This window comes from Meles meles, unplaced genomic scaffold (genome assembly GCF_922984935.1).
Source record: "Meles meles unplaced genomic scaffold, mMelMel3.1 paternal haplotype, whole genome shotgun sequence".
Classification (NCBI taxonomy): domain Eukaryota; kingdom Metazoa; phylum Chordata; class Mammalia; order Carnivora; family Mustelidae; genus Meles; species Meles meles.
Genome location: NW_025721141.1, coordinates 239,930 through 255,999, shown reverse-complemented (window position 1 = coordinate 255,999; position 16,070 = coordinate 239,930). Strand labels below are relative to the sequence as shown.

Here is a 16,070-nt window from a genome sequence, read left to right as displayed (position 1 = left end):
TGGGGGAGAGAAGAGGAGAGGGGAAAGAGAAAGATAAGGAGACCCTGATATAATTATGCAATATGTAGCCCTGGAGTGGTGTTTGTGATCTTAATTAAGTCATTTGACTTATCTGGAGCTGAAGCTTCTCAATGGTTCAGATATGAAATAGACAAAGGAGATAGGCACCTATTGAAAAGTGACTATGTGTCAAACACACAGAACTCACTTAATTCCATCTTCATAGGCATCCTATAACATTGATGGGACTGAATTAACTGAGGCTCGAATTAACAATTTGATTATTGGTCTTGGGCTGATTGTCTACAAAACTTTTAAAGTGTGCTTGGAGTGTAACTTTTGTAAGTGAATTTAGGATTGGGGATAGGCACATTTACATATAGAAGTCCTGTAAGTTGAGGATTTTTTTTCCTTTTAACTATATAAAAGCCAGCAATGTACTTCTTAAGATGATCATGGGAAACATTCAAGGTAGACTCAATTTGTAGCTATAAGAACAATACTCTTTAAGCCATAATGTAAATGGAGTGGTGTTTCATGTGATTCCAGTGAATTAAGTATGCTCCCAAGCCCAGCAAAGAAATCTGTTTGGTCTCAATGAAAATAGCTGGACTCTAGCTTCTATGTGCCATGTGCTGAAATCTTTAAGTCCCAGATGTACAGGATCCTGAAAGTAACTATAGGTTTCCATTGCCTGACAAGATGCCCATTGTCAATTGGGATACATAATAATGATTGCAGCGATCATTAAAGAATCTTTATGACATTCTGAACTCTATGCAACAGAAAATCAAAATGCATACATATCTCCTTACAAATTGACTGGTGGAATACATAAACATCTGCTCTACCTGTTCAGTACTTGTTATTGGAAACACACCTCCTGGGAGAACTGGTTGATGCATTTCTTCCCTAAATTTTAACTAAACAAAGAAAGGAGGAAAGTACCTCAAAGCCTATTTTCTCCTTATTTTCAGGCCACATATTCTAAAGGTTGATTTGTGAAGTGATCTGGTCACCTTTTCAAAGTATGAAAGATTATACTAATTGAGATCTAAGACAAATTTTGGTTCATTTCATCAGGCAAATAACATGTTTTGAGGCATTATGAAGTAGTTGCAGTATGAGACCATAAAGAAAGAATGTTCATCAAATACTATCCCCCAAATGGGTGATCAATGCTCCTGATTTGTCCAGGCCTTATGAGTTTCTATTTAAAATTAAAATAATCACCAGCATAAAGGTACAAGCTCAAAGGTCAGGTGATGGAGATGGACATGAACAAATTATTGAATATGCAACCATTTTACTGATGTTTCTGTATCAGCACCCTGTTGAAGGTCATAACAGGTTAGACATAACAGGTCATAACAGGTAAATGTTTGCTAGGCATCCTGCACTCAAAACCATGGTATATCTCAGTGTATGTGCATTTATCATTGAATTTAACTGTCACTAGAAGAAGCATCAACATTAAATAGGTAGAGTCTAACCCCTGTGAATAACCAATACCACCATATGGAAATGCTACCATATTCTACTTCTGGAAATGTTGTTTCCTTTATCGCTAGTCTCCTGCACTCCTTGCAAATCCCCACTCACCCAGAGCATCTTGCATTACTTTTAGAAATGTAGATAAAATTACACTACTCTCACTGACTTCTCATGTCACCCAGAACAAAATCTAAGTCCTTCGATGGTCTGATATTTCCTATACAAATGTCCTAATACCCTGTACTTCAAAAACCTGGTGTCAGCACTAATGGCCACGGTCGCCAAAATGTGGAAAGAACCAAGATGCCCTTAAATGGATGAATGGATAAGGAAGATGTGGTTCATATACACGATGGAGTATTATGCCTCCATCAGAAAGGATGAATACTCATCTTTTGCAGCAACATGGATGTGACTGGAAGAGATTATGCTGAGTGAAAGAGGTCAAGCAGAGAGAGTCAATTATCATATGGTTTCACTTATTTGTGGAGCATAACAGAGAACATGGACGACATGAGGAGATGGAGAGGAGAAGGGAGTTGAGGGAAATTGGAAGGGGAGGTGAACCATGAGAGACTATGGACTCTGAAAAACAACCTGAGGATTTTGAAGGGGCGGGGGGTGGGAGGTTGGGGAACCAGGTGGTGGGTAATAGGGAGGGTACATATTGCATGGAGCTCTAGGTGTGTTTCAAAAACAATGAATACTTTTATGCTGAAAATAAATTAAAAAAAAACAACTTAGTGAACGTTGTTGGAGAGAATGCATGTTTTATAATTATGGTGGCTGTACTTTTTTAGACTTATATGTTGGGTCATCAGTTTTTATTTTTAGAAAGTTATAAAAAGCAAAGGACATCAATGATTCCATCTAACACCCATGTCCAATGATAAGTTTCACCTCTTATGTTACTATGTATAACTTGTTAGCCTGTGTCAACAATTGAACTATAAAAATGTGTTCCCATTTCTCTATTACAAGTTTTTTTCACACTTTTACTCATGATTAACCAATACTATATAAGGTGACATTTGACTTAAGTTCATAAGATGCAAATAATTATAGCAAATTATTAATTCATTTTCTTTACTGTTGAAAAATCTGTAACTCAATATTACTCCACTCTTGTATGTAACAGGGCATCAGGTGTCTCCCTCAGAAAAAGGAACTCACAGAGAGCAGAAAGTCCCCTATCACATCAAATCTAGATAAAGGAAGAAATAAAAACATATATAGGAAGTATAAGAGCCACAATCATAGTTTATGCAATGTTTGGGAGAATGAATGAAGAAAAGGAAAAAAAAAAACTGTACCCTGAAGCAAATAACACATTATATGTAAATAAAACATTAATTACACTAAATTAAATTTAAAAAAAATAGAATAAACTCCCAGAATTTAGTTGACAAAGAGAATATAAAAACTTATAAAATATTGAGTTACACATAAAAATTTTCAATGAGAGGAGTGGACATTAGAAGCTAGAAAAATTTTCCAGAAAAGAAATGTTTTCTTGGGGCGCCTGGGTGGCTCAGTGGGTTAAAACCTCTTCCTTCGGCTCAGGTCATGATCCCAGGGTCCTGGGATCGAGCTCCGTGTCGGGCTCTCTGCTCAGCAAGGAGTCTGCTTCCATTCCTTTCTCTCTGGCTGCCTCTCTGCCTACCTGTGATTTCTGTCTGTCAAATAAATAAAAAAAATCTTTAAAAAAAGTTAAAAAAGAAATGTTTTCTTGATTGGTCTAAATAATTAATACAGGATATTAATATTGCCATTCTTTTTTTTTTCCTTAGTTCAAACCCTTTTGTTTTCTTTGTGGATTTGTGTTCACAGAGTTGTGATTTTACAGTATTTTTAATTTCCACAGTAATGTTTTAAGGTACTAAAACTGTTCCCAGATTTTAAGATGGAATTAAACACCCCAAAAATGTATGTCATTAAAATATTAAGTATAAATAATATAATATTAAAATATGCTATCACCATACAGTACATCATTAGTTTTTGATGTAGTGTTACATAATTCATTGTTTGCATATAACACCCAGTGCTCCATGCAATATGTGCCCTCCTTAATACCCATCAGCAGGCTAATATTGCCACTTCTAAGCCCAATGAGGGTAATTACAAATGTTTAAACTACAATTCAAGAGTATTTTCCTGCTTCTACCTGTGTCTCTGGAAGAGCTTTTCAATTGATTGGCTATGCTTCCATCTACTGTATAGAAACTAAAGTACAGAAAAAGGGAAAAAGTATCTTCTCTAATACTACAATGCCTTGACCTAGTCCAAGATCTGGAATTAAGACAGGTCTTTTATAAAAGAGTAATAATTATTCAAGAAAAGAAAATTAGGAATGAAAATCTGTGCATTTGACTTTGGATTCTGTAGAGCTTTGAAAAATGTAAAGATCATTAACAGAAGAGAGAATATTCAAAAACTTTACAATTAGTGTGCATCTCACAAAGTCTACAAAATCTTTATAGTTCAAGGCTAGCGACTTTAGGTGGTGGACATCTTTTTAAGGAAGGCACAGAAATAAAAAGAATATCAGAGGTAGAGTATGAACATTTTCCTGGCTGCAGTAGTGTCATTTGGAAAAGACCAGGAATTAATGATGTAGTAGAGAGCTACATAATAGAGGACTTAGAATTTAGCATATGCAAAGATTTTGAGTCACATAATCCAGTTATTACCGTAAATATGCTGTGTTAAGTTGAGAGACACTAGGAAACAGAGATTCCTATGACATTGTGTAAATTCTGAGAGATGTGCATAGCCAAGAGTTATAGAGAGAATAAGATTTTAGTTATGCGGTTTATTTTTTGTTGGCTGTAATACTAGATTTTATACTTAAGATCACTTGTTGTAGTGCTTACCAAAGAAAATTGGAAGGGAGCGTTCAATTCAGATATTAAACTTGATTCTATGGAAGCTGCAGTATTGAAAACAAGACAATTCATTCTAAACAAACATTCGCAAAATAAGAGTTCCCTTTTCTAACCCTCTTTTGTCTATTTTTTGTTTTGTGCTTTGTTTTTGTCTTTTTCTTTCAAAGGAATTAAAACAGTACAGTTTCATGGAGAAATGGAACCAAACTTCAGATGATTTCATTTTGTTGGGGTTGTTTCCCTCCAATAAAACTGGCCTGCTTCTCTTGTTTCTTATCCTCTTCATATTCATTCTTGCCTCAGTGGGTAACTCAACCATGATTCACCTCATACGCTTAGATCCCCGGCTTCACACACCAATGTACTTTCTCCTCAGCCAGCTGTCCCTCATGGACCTAATGTATATCACCACCACTGTCCCAAAGATGGCATTCAACTTCCTGTCCGGCCAGAAACGTATCTCCTTCCTGGAATGTGGGGTGCAAAGCTTCTTCTTCCTGACCATGGCATGTTCTGAAGGTTTACTCTTGTTGTCCATGGCCTATGACCGTTATGTGGCCATCTGCCATCCCCTCCATTATCCCATCCGTATGAGTAAAATGATGTGTGAGAAAATGATCATAGGATCTTGGATTTTGGGGTCTATCAACTCCTTGGCACACACTGTCTATGCCCTCCATATTCCTTACTGCCAGTCCAGGGCCATTGATCACTTCTTCTGTGATGTACCAGCTATGTTGTCTTTGGCCTGTATAGACACCTGGGTCTATGAGTACATGGTTTTTGTGAGTACAAATCTGTTTCTCCTCTTTCCTTTCCTTGGCATTACTGCTTCCTATGGACGGGTTCTTTTTGCTATTTACCACATGCGCTCAAAGGAAGGAAGAAAAAAGGCCTTCACCACCTGTTCAACACATTTAACTGTAGTGACATTTTACTATGCACCTTTTGTCTACACCTACCTTCGGCCCAGGAATTTTCGGTCACCAGCAGAAGATAAGATTCTGGCAGTCTTCTACACCATACTCACCCCTATGCTCAATCCCCTTATCTACAGTCTGAGGAATAAGGAAGTCCTAGGGGCCATGACAAGAGAGTTTGGAATATTCTCTACCAAGAAAGAATAATCATGGCTGTCCTTTCTCTTATTTTCATTTTCCAGGTTAATTAGAACACCCCAGAGCAGCACTACCTAATAGAAATATAATGTGAGCTACAAGTAATTTAAACATTTGTAGCAGCCACATTTGATAAGTGAAATTGGTTTAAGTAATATATTGATTTAATTTGAAAAATTAAAATTAACACTGAAATTAACAATGATATTAATGACATATACTATATTATATGCTATGTTTGTGCATATTTCTACTTATATGGACATGATATGATTTTTTATATTTAATCAACATAAATTTATTAATGAGATCTTTTATTTTGTTTTCAGTTTAAGTTTTCATAATCTTTTGTGTATTTTGTAATTAGAACACATTGCAATTTTGACTATACGCATCTTAAGTGCCTAATAGTCAGATGAGGCCAATGGTTGCTATGTTAGCACAAGCCTAGGCATTCAAAAAATGTTTAAAAGTATATATGGTAGGGGCGCCTGAGTGGTTCAGTGTATTAAGCCTCTGCCTTCAGCTCAGGTCATGATCTCAGGGTCCTGAGATGGAGCCCTGCATCAGGTTCTCTGTTTGGCAGGGAGCCTGCTTCCCCCTCTCTCTCTGCCTGCCTCTCTGCCTATTTGTGATCGCTCTCTCTCTCTGTCAAATAAATAAATAAAATCCTTCAAAAAAGTATATATGGTATATAAAAATATATTTGTGATGTATAAAATATGGGTAGTAGGATGTGAAGTAACAAGCAAGACAAACATAAGAATGTGATGTTTATAAATTTGCTTACCTTATGTCTTCCTTCATCCTAATTATAATTGGCATCTTGAATTCATCTTATCCTAAATCCTTTAATAAAAATTATTTAAGGAGGCTTATTTTTATATATAATTCTTAAAATTTTCAGTAAAAATACTAAAATTAAGTGATCTGGGTACACGTATGAGAAAATTTGACAATTTGTGTACATTCAAATAAATATATATATTTAAATGAACTTAATAAGTTGTTAGTACTTAAAGAACTTATTTATTTAGAGTCATGGAAATAAAAAATTAGGTAGGCACTGTATGAACCAGAAATTTAAGGTTTCTGCTACATCTAAAATATAAATATGACCTTGCTAATATGAATTTATATGCTAATATACATGAACTTATATTTCACAAGGTTTAATACACTTAAATTTTTTCAAGTCTGTCCCTAAAGGGGTTATATAGGAATATTAATTTTGGTAGAAAATGTTAGTTTTTAGGAGTCCATCCCCCAACTTTTGATTCATAGCCCAACATCAATATCCCAATATCTCTCTCTGGCCTTTTCGAATTTCTTCTTAAATATTGTCATGACTTGAGTCTTTTCCAAATATAAAATCTATCCTTATACATTATTACCCAGGTTATTTTCCTAAAACATAAGTATGATGCTATCATTGCACAATTTTGATTTCCTACTGGACACACAAAAATTGCAAATCTTATATTCATATTCAAGAGCTTCTTAATTGTATATCGTGTCCTTCTTACCTGTTTCTACAACTCAATCCACAAAGTTAGTGCCATGGTCACTTGTGACTACAATAAAAGTAAAACAGATAATTATTTTACCAGCAAAATGGATTTATTCAGGAATGAAAGAAGAAATGCAATTGTCACAGTAAAGCATAGACGAGTATGAAGACCAAAGGAAAGACATGGTACTTAAGAGAAAATAGGAGGAAGATGTCAGGGGATTCTTTAGATCAGAGTCCTTTGGAGGAAAGTGAGCATGCAGGATGGTGATGGCTCCTCACAGGCCGAGATGTGGCATATTCTTATACCCTGGGTTTCTTGCTGTGCAAGGGAAACCAGGAGTGGATCTGAGGCAGGAGGGGTATGCCTGTGCCTCAAGGTCTAGTTTTTGGCTCTATGTTGTGATGATTTTTGGTGAGTACTCCAAGGGCATTCCCTTCCTTCATACATAGAAAGAGGAAAAGGGGAAGTTGATCATTAGGAAGTCTATTAGGCTTTTCTTTAAAGTTTCAGCAGTTAGGTCATCCTGATTTTGGCAAATAATAGGGTCCAGTTTGTAACATTTTAGTAAAGCATATAGAAACTGGGATATAAAAATGATGTTTGGAATCCAATTTTTGACAGTAATCAGCTAGCCTGAGAATGCCTCATAATTGGCACTTAGTTTGGGATTTGGGGAAGTTTAGGATGATATCAAACCTATCTGAATCAAATATACTCCATTTCTGAAATCAGGTGCCCTTGAACCTTGAAACATTGAACGGTGGTTTCAGAAAACTGATTTCCCCCTTTGCTCCTATAGACTGTGTCCTTTTAAGTTTAAAAGTTGTAAAAGTGGATGCTGTCTTCCTATGAAGAGAAGTAAGAAGGGGATCAGAGAAGCAAATCATCTGTGTATCCTAACAAAGTAGAGCATGTAGAAAACTTTGTATCATCAAAATCCACCTTTACTGTTCATGAAAAGTGAGAATGACTCTATGTGATATCCTGGAACATCACTATCCATTTGTACTTCTATTCCTACCAAATGGAAGTGAACAAATATTGGCCATTTTCATCAACTGGAATACTAAAAAATGCACTGCATAGGTTAATTGCAGTGAACAAATATTTTTAGTGAGAGTGGATGTCAGTAGTATTTGGGTGTTAGGGACAAAATAGTGCTATGAGATAATAAAGTAACTTATTGTTCTGAGGTTCTAATAAAGCTCCAGCCTCAATCACTGTGTTCTATCAGAGGTAAAATAAGTGTATTATAGGGAATAGTGCAGGGGATAATAAGACCTTGAGTCTTACAATCTTCTGTTATGGGCTTGATACCTTGAAGGGCTTCTTTATTTACAGGTTACAATTCTGTAGAGAGGTTTTGAGAAATCTATTTGAATATCGATGGGAAGTGCACATGAATCCTCACAATATCAATTGAAGACTTTTGCCCATAATGAATTTGGTAGCCAATCCAAGAGGAACAAATGATCAATATTCCCTGACTCAGCTAAAGGCCATTAGAGACAAAGTGAGTAGAGATGATGAGTCATTTAATTAGCCTGTTGGCTATTTTGATTACCATCAAATTCTAGAATTATGTTTTGACTCACAGAGAAAGATAACCCAGCATAATATTTTTAAAAGAAATCTTGGCCCAGTTGATGAATAGGAGAAGAGGAACTTAAAAAAGAAAGGTGGGTATCTCTAAAAAGGTCTAAACATAAAGGAATAAGTTTAGAAAAAAGAATCTTTTGAGGCTTATTAGAGACTCCAGTATCTAAACCATTTTAATACTCTAAAGTAAAAGCTACTTTATAACACTGGGGTAGAGCCCTGAGTGTATCTCTAGAGTTAACAGAAACAGAGAAAGATTCATCCCCAGTTTGTTTCTTCAAGCCAAGTAAGAAGGAGAATTGGGAAAATCCTCCACAGTTCTTGGAACCCCATCTTTGAAAATTGGAGGATTTGGAAAACCTGGAGAGAGGGCTAAATGCACCTGGAGCACTTAGCATTGTAATTCTGTTTTCTGGCTCCTTTCAATAATAGAGACCCTGAGATTTTTTTTTTTAACTTTGCTTGAAGGCATCCATTTGCTGCATTCGGAAATTTAGAATTTTAGTGGTCTTTATTCTAGTTGAATCGCATAGGGTGTAAGTGAGCTGATATGTCAGATTAACTAAAAGCGAACAGTTTCCCATTCCATCCTGTTACTTTTAGTGAAAGAAAAACATCCTGGTTTAACCCATCAGAGAATAGTGGATTCAGCATTTAAAAGATCAGAGTTTTATTTCAAGACAATCTGGAGCTGGCTATAATAATCATGAATGGGCTTATTGGGCTCCTGGGTACAAACCAAAATCCTATTTTATTTGACAGTTTTGGGGAAAGCCCAAGGGATTGGTTGGTATTAATATTGGATAGTGATGACACAAACTTGGCTATGTAACAAGGCAGGGAAATAGATACCCATTTGTAATTGTAGAACTCCTTCAGGATTATCCTAATTGCCAGTGTTTATCCGGTGTTGGGTCAGACTATCAATGAAAACATGTGAACTAACTGATATAAATCTGGGATACTAGGCTGATGGGTTTGAAAAACTATATTAGATTTATCAGCAAATTTATTAGGATCCTAAGTCACATTAGAAAAGTCTTTGGAGAGAGGTGTCAAGATGGTGGAGAAGTAGCAGGCTGAGACAACATCGGGTAGCAGGAGATCGGCTAGATGGTTTATCAAACCATTCTGAACACCTACAAATCCAACAGGAGATCAAAGAGAAGAGGAGCAGCAATTCTAGAAACAGAAAATCGACCACTTTCTGAAAATTAGGACCAGTGGTGAAGTGAATCCAAAGCGATGGGAAGATAGACCACGGAGGGAGGGGCTGCCTCCCAGCAAGCAGTGGAGCAAGGGAGCACAAAGTCAGAACTTTTAAAAGTCCACTTCACTGAGGTACATCGCTCCAGAGGCTAAACAGGGGTGAAGCCCACGTGGGGATAGCGTGGTCTCAGGTCCTGTGGTGTCACAGAAGGATCAGGGGTGTGTGTCTGAGTGTCACAGAGCCCACAGGTATTAGAGCAGGGAAGCTGGCTACAGAGATAGAGCTGAGGAGTGAGCTCTAAACTTGGGGTTATGTTATCATGATCTGTGGCACAGGTCACTGCTCTGTGAGTGGGGACCCCACAAGACACGGGGGGACTCCCATGGAAGAGCTCGGGGATCTGTAGGGTTTGGAGACCCCAGCTGAGGCTGTGTGCCAGAGACAGAGACATTTGGTCACAGGCTGCATGAGCTCAGAGCACAGCCAGAGGCCAGGGAGACAGGACTTATTGAGCGCTTTTCTCTGAGGGGGCACTGAGGAGTGGGGCCCTGAACTCTTGGCTACTCTGGGTGAGGTATTGGGAAGTTGCCATTTTCATTCTTATCCTCCCAAACTCTGCAGAAAGCAATCAGGGAACAAAACTCCAGAAAGCTAACCCGAGCAGATTACTTAGCCTGGCCCCTGGTAAGGGTGGTGCAATTCCGCCTTGGGCAAAGACACTTGACAATCATTACAACAGGCCCCTCCCCAATAAGATCCAGCCACGACCAAATTCACTTACCGAGGAAAACAGAAGAATTCCAGAGGAGGAGAAAGCAAAGCATGGAATTCATGGCTTTCTCTCCCATGAATCCTTAGTCTTGCAAAGTTAATTAATTTTTTTAACTTTAATTTTTTTCTTCTGCTAATTTATTTTTAACTTTTACCCTTTCCTCTTTTAACTTTTAATTATTACTTTTATTTTTTAAATTACTTTTCAGTGTACTAGAATTTATTGTTCATACACCACACCCAGTGATCCATGCAATATGTGCCCACCATATTACCCACCACCAGTCTGGCCCAACTTCCCACCCCGTGTGCTTTCAAAACCCTCAGATTGTTTTTCAGAGTCCACAGTCTCTCATGGTTCATCTCCCCATCCATTTACCCTCAACTCCCTTCTTTTCTCCATTTCCCCACGTCCTCCATGTTATTTCTTTTAACGTTTCTTAACTAGTTTATCTTAACAATGCCTTTCAAAAAATATTTTTTGAAACTTCATTATTATAGTCACATTTTATCCTTCATTGTATCTAAATTTATTTGTTGTATACACATAGGGTTTTTTTTTTCTTCTAAAATAATTTGGGGTACTACTTCTTGTAATACATCAAAATGTAGCCTAAATCCAGCACAGGTCTTTGTTCTAGTCTCTGGCTTGAGCAAATTTTCTCCACTTTCTTTTTCCTTATTCTCCAAACCAACTTATCTAATCAACTTCATTTTTAGAATTAAAAAAAATTTAAAAAAAAATTTCTTCTTTATAGTCATATTCCATCCCTTCATCATGTTTACCCTTATATATGTTTTTCATTCTTTAAAATTTTGGGAGGTAGTTTCTTCTAAGAGACCAAATATTTCAAAAATAAAGTGGGTGAATCTGTTCTATTCACCAATCTAATATACACGTATATGTGTGTGTATATATTGTATATACGTGTATATGTGTGTGTGTGTGTGTGTGTGTGTGTGTGTATTACACTGGTGAATAGAACAGGTTCACATATATATACGTATATATACATATATATGTACATACATATATATATATATATACGTACATATATACGTATATATAGAAAAAGTTCAGAAAAAAAATAAAAAGAGAAAAAAACAAAGAAAAAATACAAAAAAGAATATATATATATATATATATATGTGTGTGTGTGTGTGTGTGTGTGTGTGTGTGTGTATAACTTCTTTTACTCCCTTCTTCCCCCAACTATTTGGGGTCTCCTCTAATTGGTTAGAGCAGATTTTACTGGGGTCTTTTCCACCATTTTAGTATTTTATTTGCTCCTTCATATATTCTTATCTGCATAAAATATATCATATATTCTTATCTTCATATATGCTTATCTGCATAAAATAACAAGGTGGAAAAACTCACCACACAGACAAAAAAAGAACAAGAACAAGAGACAGTACTGAAGGCTAGGGGCCTAAACAATACGGACATTGGTAATATGTCAGATCGAGAGATCAGAATGATGATTCTCAAGGTGCTAGCCATGCTCAAAAAAGGCATGGAAGATATCGGAGATACACTGTCCAGAGAAATAAAAGCCCTTTCTGGAGAAATAAGAGAAGAAAAATCTAACCAAGTTGAAATTAAAAAAAAAAAAGCTATTAATGAGGTGCGATAAAAAATGCAGGATCTTACTGCTAGGATAAATTAGAAAAAAGAGAGAATTAGTGATATAGAAGACAAAATGACAGAGAATAAAGAAGCCGAACAAAAGAGGGACAAACAGCTACTGGACCATGAGGGGAGAATTCAAGAGATAAGTGACACCATAAGACGAAACAGCATTAGAATAATTGGGATTCCAGAAGAAGAAGAAACAGAGAGGGGAGCGGAAGATATATTGGAGAGAATTATTGGAGAGAATTTCCCTAATATGGCAAAGAGAACAAGCATCAAAATCCAGGAGCTGCAGAGAACCACCCTCAAAATCAACAAGAATAGGTCCACACCTCGTCACATAATAGGAAAATTTACAAGTCTTAGCAACAAAAAGAAAATCCTGAAAACAACCCGGAAAAAGAAGTCTGTAACATACAATGGTAAAAATATTAGATTGAGAAAGATTTATCCACAGAGACAACACAGGCCAGAAAGAATTGGCATGATATATTCAGATCAGAAATTGAGAAAAATATGCATCCAATAATACTATATCCAGCTAGGATATCATTGAAAATAGAAGGAGAGATAAAAAGCTCCCAGGACAAACAAAAACTGAAAGAATTTGTAAACACCAAACCAGCTCTACAGAAAATATTGAAAGGGGTGCTCTAAGCAAAGAGAGAGCCTAAAAGTAGTAGATCAGAGAGAAACAGAGACAATATACAGTAGCAGTCATCTTACAGGAAATACAATGGCACTAAATTCACTAAACTCTCTCTCAATAATTACCCTGAATGTAAATGCGCTAAATGCCCCAATCAAAAATCAAAATGGATAAAAGAAGCAAAACCCATTAATAGGCTGCCTACAAGAGACTCTTTTTAGACCAAAAGACACCTCCAGATTTAAAGTGAGGGGGTGGAAACAATGTACCATCTAATGGACATCAGAAGAAGGCTGAGGTGGCAATCCTAATATCAGATCAATTCAATTTTAAGCTAAAGACAATAACAAGAGACGAGGAAGGACACTATATCATACTCAAAGGGTCTGTCCAACAAGAAGATCTAATAATTGTAAGTATCTGCACCTAACATGGGAGGAGCTAACTAACTAAATAAACCAAATAATAACAAAATCAAAGAAACTGGTCGACAATAATACAATAATAGTAAGGGACTTTAACACTCCCTTCACTGAAATGGACAGATCATCCAAGAAAAAGATCAAAAGGAAATAAAGGCCTTCAATGACACACTGGACCAGATGGACATCACAAATATATACAGAACATTCCACCCAAAGCAACAGAATACACATTCTTCTCTAGTGCACAAGGAACATTCTCCAGAATAGATCACATCCTGGGTCATAAATCAGATCTCAACTGGTACCAAAAGATTGGAATCATTCCCTGCATATTTTCAGACTACAATGCTCTGAAGCTAGAACTCAACCACAAGAGGAAATTTGGAAAGGACCCAAATACATGGAGACTAAACAGCATCCTTCTAAAGAATGAGTGTTTCAACCAGGAAATTAAAGAAGAATTGAAAAAAATCATGGAAACAAATGATAATGAAGACACGACAGTTCAAAATCTGTGGGACACAGCAAAAGCAGTCCTGAGAGGAAAATATATAGCGGTAAAAGCTTTTCTCAAGAAACAAGAAAGGTCTCAAATACCCAACCTAACCCTACACCTAAATGAGCTGGAGAAAGAATAGGAAAGAAAGCCTGAACCCAGCAGGAGAAGAGAAATCACAAAGATCAGAGCAGAAATCAATGAAATAGAAACCAGAAAAACAAGAGAAAAAAAAATCAATGAAACTAGGAGCTTGTTCTTTGAAAGAATTAATAAGAGAGATAAACCCCTGGCCAGAATTAACAAAAAGAAAAGAGAAAGGACCCAAATAAATAAAATCATGAATGAAAGAGGAGAGATCACAACCAACACCAAAGAAATACAAACAATGATAAGAACATACTATGAGCACCTCTACACCAGCAAATTTGACAATCTGGAAGAAACGGATGCATTCCTAAAGACATACAAACTACCACAACTGAACCAGGAAGAAATAGAACACCTGAACAGACCCAAAACCAGTAAGGAGATTGAAACAGTCATCAAAAATCTCCAAACAAACAAAAGCTCAGGGCCAGACAGCTTCCCAGGGGAATTCTACCAAACACTTAAAGAAGAATTAATTCCCATTCTCCTGAAACTGTTCCAAAAAAGTGAAATGGAAGGAAAACTTCCAAACTCATTTTATGAGACCAGCATCACCTTGATCCCAAAATCAGACAAGGATCCCATCAAAAATAATTACAGACCAATAGCCTTGATGAACACAGATGCAAAAATTCTCACCAAAATACTAGCCAATAGGATCCAACAGTACATTAAAAGGATGACTCACCATGACCAAGTGGGATTTTTTCCAGGGTTGCAAGGTCGGCTCAACATCCGCAAATCAATCAATGTGATAGAACACATTAATAAAAGAAAGAACAAGAACCATATGATACTCTCAATAGATGCTGAAAAGCATTTGACAAAGTACAGCATCCCTTCCTGATCAAAACTCTTCAAAGTGTAGGGATAGAGGGCATATACCTCCATATCATCAAAGCCATCTTTGAAAAACCCACTGCAAATATCATTCCCAATGGAGAAAAACTGAGAGCTTTTCCACTAAGGTCAGGAACACGGCAGGGATGTTCATTATCACCACTGCTATTCAACCTAGTACTGGACGGCCTAGCCTCAGCAATCACACAGCAAAAAGAAATTAAAGGCATCTAAATCAGCAAAGAAGAAGTCAAACTATCACTCATTGCAGATGATATGATACTGTATGTGGAAAATCCAAAAGACTCCACTCCAAAACTGCTAGAACTTGTACAGGAATTCAGTAAAGTGTCAGGATATAAAATCAATGCACAGAAATCAGTTTCATTTCTCTACACCAACAACAAGACAGAAGAAAGAGAAATTAAGGAGTCAATCCCATTTACAATTGCACCCAAAACCATAAGATACTTAGGAATAAACCTAACCAAAGAGGTAGAATCTGTACTCAGAAAACTACAAAGTACTCATGAAAGAAATTGAGGAAGACAAAAAGAAATGGAAAAATGTTCCATGCTCCTGAATTGGAAGAACAAATGTTGTGAAAACGTCTATGCTACCTAAAGCAATCTACACATTTAATGCAATCCCTATCAAAACCCCATCCATTTTTTTTAACGAAATGGAACAAATAATCCTAAAATTTATATGGAACCAGAAAAGACCTCGAATAGCCAAAGGAATAGTGAAAATGAAAGCCAGAGTTGGTGGCATCACAATTCCGGACTTCACGCTCTATTACAAAGCTGTCATCATCAAGACAGCTGAAATGTATGTACTGGCATAAAAACAGACACATAGATCAATGGGACAGAATAGAGAGCCCAGAAATAGACCCTCAACTCTATGGCCAACGAATCTTCAACAAAGCAGGGAAGAATGTCCAGTGGAAAAACGACAGCCTCTTCAACAAATGGTGCTGGGAAAATTGGACAGCCACATGCAGAAAAATGAAATTGGGCCATTTACTTACACCACACATGAAAATAGACTCAAACTGGATGAGGGACCTCAATGTGAGAAAGGAATCCATCCAAATCCTTGAGGAGAACACAGGCAGCAACCTCTTTGACCTCAGCTGCAGCAATTTCTTCCTAGGAACATCACCAAAGGCAAGGGAAGCAAGGGCAAAAATGAACTATTGGGACTTCATCAAGATCAAAAGCTTTTGCACAGCAAAGTAAACAGTCAACAAATCCAAAAGACAACTGACAGAATGG

At 36.8% G+C, this 16,070-nt stretch overlaps 1 protein-coding gene across 1 annotated transcript; it reads left to right on the top strand.

The window, feature by feature from the left end:
* Nucleotides 1-4,570: 4,570 nt before the first annotated feature.
* On the top strand, nt 4,571-5,509 carry LOC123936033 (olfactory receptor 2L13-like). Its single transcript, XM_045996825.1, has one exon. It carries the CDS (start codon nt 4,571-4,573, stop codon nt 5,507-5,509), a length of 939 nt encoding a protein of 312 aa, XP_045852781.1.
* Nucleotides 5,510-16,070: the final 10,561 nt, after the last annotated feature.

Excerpts from the sequence above, each read along its gene's own strand:
- LOC123936033 (XM_045996825.1), top strand. The coding sequence starts at position 4,571 with ATGGAGAAATGGAACCAAACTTCAGATGATTTCATTTTGTTGGGGTTG.